We start from the raw sequence: 11,368 nt of genomic DNA, 5'->3' as shown, positions 1-11,368 counted from the left end.
CATAAAGATCACTCAAAACTATATCTCAACTTTATTTTGACCATTCAAATGAAAAATTGTAAGCAATAGTATCTCCTACAATTACATATTTTAATGTTATACAGGTTAAACGGTACAAAATTTGGAGCAAGATGAACACACTTCCTTCAATCATAGAAGCTAGCAGCACATATAAGAAGCCAGTTTAAACTAACAACTTCATCACGCACCTGGAGGCTATGAGATATCACCTGAATAATTTCTTCACTCGCAATAGCTATACTTGCAGCCACGGGAATGGAAAAACACAACATTTGCACCTGAGGACTATTAGATTCATTACTAATACAGTAATTAAATATGGCATAAAATTAGCCATTTTCTGCTCGATCATAAGCATTGGATTTGTGCTTTGGTGCAAATGTGAAGCCATCTGGAACCTTGCCAAGCAGCATTTCAGATATTCGAACCTGCACAACAGCACAAGTGAAGAAGAAATTAGTCAGGATTACATGTAGCACCATTACTGCAAGATGTTATTCAAGGTAACGGGAAGCAGCTTCATACCCAGTCAGCTGCAGAATCAGAGGCCATTAATGTCTCAAGGTCATCACGTCCATAATAGGAGGGAGGACGCCAGTTCAGCCGTTGTGGGATAACATCTAAAAGACCAACAGGTATATACCTACAAGTGTAGCCAAGCCATTCCAACAAGAAATGCCTAGTTGTTTCGACTCCTGCAAATTCAGTCAATTCCAGACAACTTTACACCATAATAGTTATTCAATAAAAATGTATATGTTCATAGCTAGCAGGTATAAATAGAGTACTAATAATGGTTGCAAACTTTTTACACAAAACATATTTCACATCTCTAAGCTTATTAGAAAGATATCATAAAATTTTTACAGGATGCTTTCACAACTTCAATCAGTATGTTGAAACTTGAACAGGTAGTTTGACACTAATTAAACATAAAGTTAATATCAAGCAGCTTAGGCTAAAATAGAAAGAAAAATGCTTGGAGTTATCAACTCAATAACAGCAGAGAGAAAGAACAATGTTTCCCATAGCAAAATACCAGCACAATGTTGTCATAGATTCATGACAAAGCTAATCGAAGGAATTTAAACTAAATTATATAAACCTCGTTCTGCATATTGTATGCCTGGTAAAGTAATACTGCATACCTTTTCGGTCAGATCCCCAATGTTCGAGGCCAAAACGCACATAATCCTTCAGAATATTCAACCTCTCCCCCGAGCTGATATCCCAGTGCCTCTGTTCCTTGATTTCAGTAAATAACCAAGGCTGCAATGCACATTAGCTGTTATAACAGGCTAAAATTCTCTAAAGCACAATTCAGAAGCACGATAAATAATTTAATGTTGTCAGATATCATGTCAAGGAGATTCAACAAGTTAAGATCTAAATACAGCACCTTAATTAGTGCCCCTCGAGCAATCATACATGTTGAGAGCTCAGGGCAGTTAGATCTGTGATTTTTCCAGTCTAAATATGAGAAAATATCCCCATTACCCAAAACTTGCAGCATACTAGGGGCCTTCCGGACACACTGGTATATATAATCCCAATCAGCAAGTTTACTGTAGCGTTGCTGACGTGATCGGCCATGTATAGTTACTGCAGTAGCACCCCAAATGCCAATATCTGCAATTAATGAATCGACGCGGTTTTTACCTTCAAAATAACCTGTCCGCACCTGGTGTAACAAAAACTATAATTACATATCTTGAAAATGCCTGATGATTGTAACACATGCATGTAAAGAAGAGGGAAAGAGGAGCAAGCTTGATAAGAGAAGGTTGACAAAAAGATGAGATAAACAACAAATTAATAACAACTGAGCCCACACGTAAAAGAAATAGGCATGCATTGAAATGAATAAATAATATAGATGTCACCAAGTACCTTAACAGTTATAGGCTTATCTACAGTGCCCGAGGCTGCTTCAATGATGCCTTTCATACGTAATGGTTTTGTCAGGAGAGAAGATCCAGCCCCCTTATTAACAACAATATCAATTGGGCACCCCATATTAATGTCAATGAAGTCCACTGTACACTCCTTATCTATAAGTTCAACAGTACGTGCAACAGTGTCTGGATGTGCTCCACATATCTGGACACCAAACAAATCCTCAGATGAATGTCGCCTCAGCAGAGCCCATTCTGAAGCTTGACCCTGTTGCCACAGAAGAAGTGTCATAGAGAACCTCACATATCAAGCATAGAATACATTTTTATAATAATAATGATAAAAGAGAAAAAAAAGCAGAACGGCCACCAGAAGAACCACCGAAAGAGAAGTTTAACCATTTAACATTAGTTCCCAATCGAAATGTATATTCTAATAATTAAGTCAAGACATAATACTAATTTCTTATTTGGGATTCCTTGCTGAGAAAGAACATTATTCAAATTTATTCCACTGGCTGTACTGAACCTGCAAATCACAGCATATTATTCTAACTATTATTGAAAGAATAAACTATCAGTTTGCCCCTGCTACACAAATCAGTAAGCAGCAGTGGTATGCATACCTGCAAAAGATTGGTGCACATTGCCATTTCACCGCATGTCACATCTGCTCCTAATGTTTTGCAAACCCTACGGAAAGGAAGATTCCCAACAGTGGTTAGAGGAGCAAGATACAGCCTTTCTCTGAAATCAATAAGCTTCTTTTCACGAGGGTGTATCTTGAGGCTCCTATCAGGTTCTGCAAGTACATCATCGGCTGTATGAACAGATTCAGTTTCTGTAGAGTTTTTTTCAACATCCTTCTCCAAAACAGTTGCACCTGTTGAATTACATAATTTAGTCATAGACTTCATGAATGTGTGGAAAATTAAGTATTAGTAAAGAATAAACTCCACAAGAAGACTACCATTCTCCACTTCATCAGAGCAACACTTTTCATCAACTACAGATTTTGCTTTCTTCGAGGGTCTAAGCTCATCAGTTGCACATGCCTCCTCAACATTATCTGCTGGTGAAAATGTTGGAGGGCACTCCAAACAGTCAACTGAATCATTGGCCACCAGTTTGCACTCAGTTTCACCAACAGCATGAGAACCATTTGAAACAACTTTGTCTTCCTCCTTATCTACAAGCTTCTTTATTTTCCAGTTGGGCCCCTGCATTATTGCATTGATGATAACAACAAATCATGATGATGATACAATGTGATGGAAATGCCTGAAGTAAAAATCTCCAAACATACAAAGATGAGGAAATGCCAAATACATTAATTTACCTAGGAAGTTGCCGTTTCGAGGAGTTCATTAGAAATTTTAAGCCAAATATATGCAAAATGCATATAAATACAGATAAAAGCAAATAATGCCTGTTCAATAATAATTGATAATATTGAGAATTGCCAATCAGTTATAAAACTGTTGGTTCACCATACCGTAAGTCCAAGAGATTTGATTACAGCATCTGCTTTGGTAAAGCGCATTTTGTTTTTCCACAAAAGTTTCTGAACATCTTTGCTTAGTCCATTGACCTCAGAGCTTTTCTTCAACACGTTCGCACTAGCAGCCGAAGCACCATCCTTATGCGTGCCCGCAAACCTGCACGCTAAACCATAAGGGCAGGGTGCATCTGCTCTTACAAATGGGCATTCACCCTCCAAATCAGCCGGTTTCTACATTCAACAAAACCAAATCTACTTATTAAATCTCCAAAAAGAAAAAACAATTAGCCGAATTTGAGAAAATTCTAAATTCAGGAAATGGGTATTAAAATACCTCCGCCAAAAAGGCTTGTATGTCATGGCTGAAACGACATTTATCTTTATAAGGACAAGCATTAACATCTCCAGTCTTTGCTATCTCTGGACAAAGATTTAAAGCAGATTTTTGTTCCTGAAGACCCAACAAAAAAATTTTAATGATCACATATTATATATAACTACAAAGAACAAAATATTCTCCTGCCTGGCAAATAAAAATGCAGTTTTGTAGAATAAGAAAATAAATTAGGTTGGAAATTTTGGGACCTGACGACGCTCTCGTTTGAGTTGTCGTTTTGATTTCTTTTCCTTGACTAAGCTAGACTGAGATTGCTTGGCGTTGGCGTTGGAGTCGGCGTCAGAGGCGGCGTCGTTTTGGGTGGTTCTAGAGGGTGGCGGCGGTCGCAGAAACTCTCGCTTTATTGGAGCAATGGCTCTCGCCACCAGTTCTTCCGGTGTTTGTTGAGTAGTTCCGTTTGAGTTCGCTGGCGGCTGTGAAGATGGGACCCCTTCCATCTCCGAATTTGTCAACATACTGATATCTATTGACGACTCGGCCATCGCTGGCCAGTTCACTCGGCAAACGAACTCGATTCGCTGCCTGTCTACTACAGCAAGTGAGCTTTGTTCTCAGTAACGAGGAGTGGCTACTGCTTAGGGTTTATGGTACGTGGGATTTTTGTTCAAGGAGGCAATCGAAACGACGTAGACAAAGTGCCGTTGTTTCAATGCGGTGAGGGATTATCCAAACGACGTCCTTAGCATTGCTCGCAGGAAAAAAAAGGTATTGTCAGAAGTGGGATTTGAACCCACGCCCTCTTTCGAGGACCAGAACTTGAGTCTGGCGCCTTAGACCACTCGGCCATCCTGACGCTTTATCTTGGGACAGTAAACTACAATTCAAATTTCTAGCCTTAATAAACCAGATAGATCCAAGAAGCTCGTGATGATGTGGGCGTTGAGAATATGGCTCTTCCCTTTGATTGGGATGCATGCCATAAATCTTGCCGGGCCTAGAAAAGCCCCCCATAAGCTCCTAGCCGAACAAGCACAAGCAAGTTCCATTCATCAAAACCAGATTCCATTCAATTTTTCGTTTCTATTTGATTTGAGAAGAAAAGAGTTCATGATAATTGCTTCTTTTCCCGAGTTACTGCCTAATGAATCATTAGCAGATGTCTCCAAGGCCAACTTTCTAAGGTGTCTTCAAATTTACGATCTCCCTACATCTTTTTGATATATCAAAACAACAAAACAAGGATGCATGAAGCACCAGCTTCATGTTCCTCAGTCCACAAGCTTGGTTTGCTTCATTTGGTTCAGTATTGAACTTAGAAACCAGTATTTGACAGGTAGAAACCTTAAATCTTTATGCAACCCATGTCAGAAGTGAAAAATAAAAACTTACAAAGCACAAACACATATACCAAAGTGATATTCGTAAGGGGAGTTATTTAACATCCATTGATAGATCAAACTGGGCAAGCCAATGAGCAAACAGTTAAACGAAATACCCAACTCTTTCCCGAAACGACACAAAAGACTGAAGAGTTAAGTTCAACTCTTCTAATATCAAGGCAACAAATCATGTCAACTTAATGTTTACATTCCAATAAGATGATTATCTACCATAAATAAATAAAAGCTATAAGTGTAAATGATATGATTATTTAAGCTGTATATTACTTCGTCCCATGATCAGAGATAGATGTCTGACGCAGGTTGAACTGCAATTACCACAACCATGAAATTCATTGAAGTTGGAGAAGGAAAACTAATGAATGAATGCGCATGAAGAAATTACTGAATAACAGCATAGACAAATAGGTATCACAACTTTTCGACTCTTCCAAGACTCACAAGCTACTGATTCGACTGGTATCGTGACTTTTCAACTCTTCTGAAGGTCACGATCTACTGATTCGACTCAGTTTTTGCAGTTGTGTTCCCATTCTGCTGTTGGGGCTGTGGCGGCAGCTGCTGCTGCTGGAACTGATGAGGAATGTTAAGCTGGGAAGACTGCTGCTGGTGTAGCTGGAACATCTGGTGGTTAACAGAAAGCTGTTGGGAAACCATGCCCTTGGAGGGGTCAGAATCACCACCTAGCTCTTGAGTAGCAAGCTTTAATCGCCGGACCTCTGCAGTTAATGCTTCATTTAGAGCTGTCCAAATGCAACACAATAAAGTAAGGGACAAGTTATTGAACTTTAAATTTCACAAGATGAAGTTTTAGCATTGACACCTTGGAACAAGAAATCAAATGAGTTATAAAAAAGACGAATTAGGAAGGCATACATGCCGACCACTACCTCCACTTTCAAGACAAGCTATCATACAGTTCAGCAGGTTTGATCATATACCATGTATGAGACTTTGTAACAGCAGGCACAGACATGATACATTGAATTTATCGGACAAGGAGTATTAATGATATTTTGACCATCTTTCAAAAGCTTGCAAACTGATCCAATAACTGTTTTGCATAATCAATGCAATGATATTATTTTGGGTGCATTTTAAGCTTCCAGCTATGGTCATTACACTACAAATTTATGACTTCAATTCAAAAAGTGACCTTATCCACATTGCTACATCAATATGAAGCAGCTAAAATCTTAGCATATTATAGGTGTGAAACCACACTATCACACATCGCTATAGCTTTCCAAATAGCACTTTCAGATTTAACCTTAATGTAGTAAAACACAAGGATGATTGGAAAGGCAATGAAAATGCAATGGACAAACTTGCACCCTAAAAAAATGTAATGGCGTAACAATTAGAGGTTAAATACAGGTTCGCAACATTGCACAAACATAAAATTATGCATCTTTCTTTGTCAATGGTTTTATAAATTTTTCCCATCACTTGAAGAAAAATGCATTAAAATAGCGATATTCTAAGACAAGTATCGGAAAACTACTCATTTAAAGCATGTTAATCAATGAGCTAAATTGCCAAACAAATCCAATCAGTCATCCATAACAGCATCCCATACAATTCAAAAATCCAATACTTCTGTCAAAGGAAAAAGGCAAAAAATTTATGAAATGAAAATCAGATTATACCATCACGAAGTTGTGCCTGTTGCTCCATGGCTTGAAGGCGAAATTTCAACTCATTGTTCTGATTTGTAAGCCCAACAGAATCTCTCTGCATATTTTAAGTTGAAGATGAGATATAAGAAACAGGAAAGGAGCAAAATACTGCTATAACATTCTGTGCTCTAAATCCTCACCTGTAAAAGTGTTAGCTGAGCAGACAATGTGGTAGCTTCAGTCTGCAGAGTCTGAACCTTGTGCTCCAACTCTGAAATATACCGCATCTTCCGCTCTTTGGAACGAGCAGCTGATTGACGATTTGCAAGAATCCTTAAAAGGACCAACGAATTTGTTAGGTGGAATGTAGATGGAATCATTTGGTATGATCAAAAAGGGATTATGTATAGTAAATCATTAGACTTGAACAGTAGGATACCTCTTCGCACGTTTTGGGTCAGACATTGCAATCTCAGCAAGTTTCTCATTTGCCATAATTTTCTTCAGTTCAGCCCCACTGAACTCACCATTTCCAAACTCCAAACTAAAGGCAGCTGAATTCCCATCAATTGAATTACTAGGAGACAGTTGTCCAGGACGAGTTCCAGGTGAAGGTGGTAATTTTGGAGACTCATCACCAAAGTTCAACTTACCCATAAAACTATCCATGGAAACACTTCTATAGTGTCTACCGGTTGGTGCAATATCTCCTCCTGCACTCCTTTTGATCCCTTCCCTCTTGTCAGTTGAATTCATTCCACCTCGCGGTGCACTGTTCCCACTTTCATTCACACTGCTTTCCGCCTCATTATCACTGCTATCACCTCCATTGGTCTTTGTTCCACTTGCTCTGCTATCCAAATCTTCATGATTCTCAGTACCATTGTTCTTATCATCAGTGCCAGAAGAATTCAACGCATCAATATTATCCAAATTCATATAAGCAGAAAACAAATCATCCACAACTTCCCCTTCCGATTTTCTCTCACCCATTCCTTCCGCATTTCCATCAGCACCTCTCTCCCAAGTAGTTTCCTTCTTCACCAACTGAGCTGGCTTAGGCACTCCCAAATTTTCCTTTCCAGACACTGATCGTTCCAAACCACCGGAACCCCTTAACGGAATAAGAGGTGGTGAAGATTGCATTATCGTATTAAATCCAAATGGAATATCACTATTGGACCGCCTATGGGACTTTCGAGGGGGCAAACTCTCTCCAACCCGTGGAGAATTCCCCCTAGAAAAAGGAGAGGGTGGCAACAAAGAATGCGAAGCTGCATCCCTGTCTTCCATAGACACATCAGTACAAATTTGGTCTGGAACCACCACAGACGAAGAATCACGAAACGGTGAAGGGCTTAAGGGAGGCAAAGAATCAAGGGAAAAGAATGAAGAAGGCTGTGACAAAGACCGGGAATGAGTAGGTCCCGGACTAAAACTCTGAGAACCCATTTGCTGGTTCATTTGGCGGGACACAGGGATCTGTGAATACGGCGAAATGGGCGGGATCTGGTTAGGGTGTGAAGGAGGAATACCGACTCTTTTATTAGCAGCATCACCAACACCACCATTAAAGTTTTGGCCAAAATGAGAGAAATGTCTAGCAGCCCTGATTTGATTAGGATTCAACTGAGGTATTTCGAGATGGTTCATTGACAAAGGTTGTTTAGGAATTGAAGATGATGATGTCCCAAAAGAAGATTGAATCCTTTGCATCACATCAGTGTTACCTTCTTCACTATCACCCATTTTTTCTTACCAGCAATAATAATGCAAAAAAAACGATTACACCTTTGCCACAAAAGGCTCAGAAAAAAACAAAAAAAAAAACTGGCCGATTCAAAGCCTAACCTAGCTCACTTCAAACCAAGAACAGCAACGATATAACATATTCAAACCCACCAGAATCTGCAAAATGAGAGATAAAGCAAGCAAATTTGACAGTAGGAACAGAAAAGTAAAGTAGAATCGGCAAAATTTACAACAAGATAACAGGAAAGGAAGCCAAGTAAAGAAACCTGTTAAAGATTCTTGAGAAGAATAACAGAGCAAAAATATATATATATATATAGATATATATTACTAGTGTTTTAAGTACCTTGTAATTATACGGTCAAAGCATAGGAACAAATGAAGCAAAAAACCAAGAGAAACCCAAAAATGAAAAAAAAAAATGGCCGTCTGGTGCAATTTAGCAATATCGAGTTTAGCAGAGCAGGTGCAAGTTAGCAAGGTGGCACCACCACTAAAATCTCCGCCGAATTTAGCGGCAGGCGCTTTCTCTCTCTCTCTCCGTTTCTCTGTTGACAAAAAAAATTAAAGAAATGCAAAAATATATTTTATATATTTTCTTTTAAAAAAAGGAAAAAGAAAAAGTTTTTTTTGGTTTGGTTTTCTCGCTCTAGAAACTTTGACAAAAAGGACGCTTTCTCTCTCTAGGAAAAAAAAAAATGAAACTCTCTCTCTCTCTTGTTTTCCCTTTTTTTTTTCTTTAGGTTCTATGGGAGAGGGGACACGGATTTCATGACATGCACGTAATCTACGCGTGAAATTAAGCAAGGAAGCAAATAAATTTCATTTGAATTTGCATTTGGATTTGCATTTCAATTTGATTCCGACTTCAATTTGACAATTTGACACCTTTGTCTCCGCAGCTTATTTAGCAATGAATTTCTCCTAACTTCTTTCTTTTAAAACCTTTTTTTAAATGCCCACAACACTACCAATCTTATCAAATAATTAAACTATGAGTATTAATTATAACCATTTTGCATTTTAATTAAGACAATTACACTGCTATTTATTTCATAAATGTATATCATAGTTGCCTTTAAATTTCCTTTCTGATGCTAGTCATTACAACTATATCTGTGTGACTCACCTAACTCAATTACAATAACCTCTCTTTTTTTTTCTTCTTCTTTTGAACATATTACGTGAACCTTTGATTTTTATTTTTTATTTTTTGCTCTATCTTCATGAATAATTTTCCTTGATAATGGAGATTTCTTCAATGTCGGGCATGGCAGCTTACCTTCCTCATTACAGATTTATTCTTCGATTTTTGTCTCGTACTTGACACAAACAATAAAAGAATTCACCCCACGTTTTTGTTTTGTCTTATGGATAAGGGATTTCTTATTTTAACTTGAAGAAGAAGGCTCAATGCTGTATCGCGCTGCCTAATTTCCATTTGACCAATGCAACAAGGAACTTATATATTAAGCGATGCATGCACGTTCTGCAATGGGTTCGGCATCTTTTGAACATATATAGAAGCATGTTGTTGGCATTCTTGGCCAAATAATATATTTACCAGTCGAATAGTTTAAATTCAATGCATAAGTTCAAGTTATGCAATGAACTTGCATTACAATTTACATGTGCTTAGAAGCAATCCCCAACAATATTATGAACCCTGGAAAAAGGTTTCATCCTCATCATCATTATCATTTCAAATTTTGTACTTGCACATTTAATTAGTTAATATAAAATTTTTGTTTGAGATGTGTTAAATGATTCAAATTAAAAATTAATAATATTATAAATAAATAATGTATATTTATAGATGCAATAATATCAATCGGTTCAAATTATTTTTATATAATATTTAAAAAAGTTTTTTAATTATTTAAAAAAAATTATATTTTTTATTACATTTAAACAAACATTTATATTTTTGTTTAGAGTTTATAAACTTTTATAATTAATGTTTGATTAAATATTATGAATTAAAATATTATTTATTTTAATATTTTATATCAATGTGATATAATTTTATATTTATATAACATTTTCATATTTTATATCAACGTTACGTTAATAATAAAATAATATATAATTAATAGTGAATTATAATATTTTATTTTAATTTAAAATAAAATATAAAAATTTTATTTTATTTTTTAAAAATAATTGAAAAACATTTTAAAATATTATTTTTTTATCGCTAAATTGTAATCAATTACGTGCTTAATTATTAGGTTCTAATAATTATTAAAGAATTCTCCTTGATTGGACAACCTTCTTTTTTTTTTTTGACTCGAAAACATATAATCAGTTTTAATTAATGCTAAGTCCCCACCAAACAGAGGATAACAAATTATATGAGAGAAAGTTACAACCAAACTTTCACCTTCTTCTTCTTTTTACCCTGTGACTGACATAAAGAGAGAAGAAATAGACCCCACCATAGCAATCCTTATCTTAATGTTTAATATATCATGTCATTGATCCTGGTTCTAGGTTACCAGCAGACACGTCCATGCGGTTGAGACCAAGAGAATATCTTACTTTTTCGTTTGATTAAGCAAAATAATCCATCATTTGCACTCTTTTTTTTTCTCTTACAAATTAATTTCTCACAACCCCTGATCAATGCCCATAATTTGATACACTGAAACTGGCTCAGAAAAATTTTTAAAAAAATTATAAAAAGAAAAAAAAAATGGAATGGCCCTCATAATATCTTAGTGTCCCTCTATTATTCAATTATATGGACAAAATTTAAGAAGCTGTTTGGAATTTCCCATAGTACTCCTGATCTTGCATTCGTACATTTGTCCAAAATTTTAATATACAATGTTGCCAAAAGC

General features: G+C 36.6%; 2 protein-coding genes and 1 non-coding gene across 3 annotated transcripts; all 3 read right to left on the bottom strand.

The window, feature by feature from the left end:
• Positions 1-8: 8 nt before the first annotated feature.
• Positions 9-4,557, bottom strand: LOC110417517 (FMN-linked oxidoreductases superfamily protein). Its single transcript, XM_021429881.2, has 10 exons — positions 4,003-4,557; positions 3,752-3,868; positions 3,412-3,648; positions 2,887-3,136; positions 2,543-2,799; positions 1,912-2,184; positions 1,421-1,702; positions 1,170-1,290; positions 547-716; positions 9-449 (listed from the first exon to the last, which is right to left on the bottom strand). Exons 1-10 carry the CDS (start codon positions 4,294-4,296, stop codon positions 351-353), a joined length of 2,100 nt encoding a protein of 699 aa, XP_021285556.1. The 5' UTR covers positions 4,297-4,557; the 3' UTR covers positions 9-350.
• Positions 4,524-4,607, bottom strand: TRNAL-CAA (transfer RNA leucine (anticodon CAA)). Its single transcript has one exon. It is a non-coding gene; the product is annotated as a tRNA-Leu (tRNA).
• Positions 4,608-5,170: 563 nt separating this feature from the next.
• LOC110418199 (bZIP transcription factor 29) lies at positions 5,171-9,294 on the bottom strand. Its single transcript, XM_021430857.2, has 5 exons — positions 8,872-9,294; positions 7,213-8,681; positions 6,974-7,106; positions 6,804-6,888; positions 5,171-5,897 (listed from the first exon to the last, which is right to left on the bottom strand). The coding sequence occupies exons 2-5, from the start codon at positions 8,520-8,522 to the stop codon at positions 5,650-5,652; spliced, it is 1,776 nt and encodes a 591-aa protein (XP_021286532.1). The 5' UTR covers positions 8,523-8,681; positions 8,872-9,294; the 3' UTR covers positions 5,171-5,649.
• Between the last annotated feature and the right edge of the window lie 2,074 nt (positions 9,295-11,368).

This window comes from Theobroma umbraticum, unplaced genomic scaffold, assembly GCF_002168275.2.
Source record: "Theobroma umbraticum cultivar Fairchild unplaced genomic scaffold, ASM216827v3 scaffold_50.0, whole genome shotgun sequence".
In the NCBI taxonomy this organism is placed as follows: Eukaryota; Viridiplantae; Streptophyta; class Magnoliopsida; order Malvales; family Malvaceae; genus Theobroma; species Theobroma umbraticum.
This window is presented reverse-complemented; position numbering and strand designations above follow the sequence as displayed.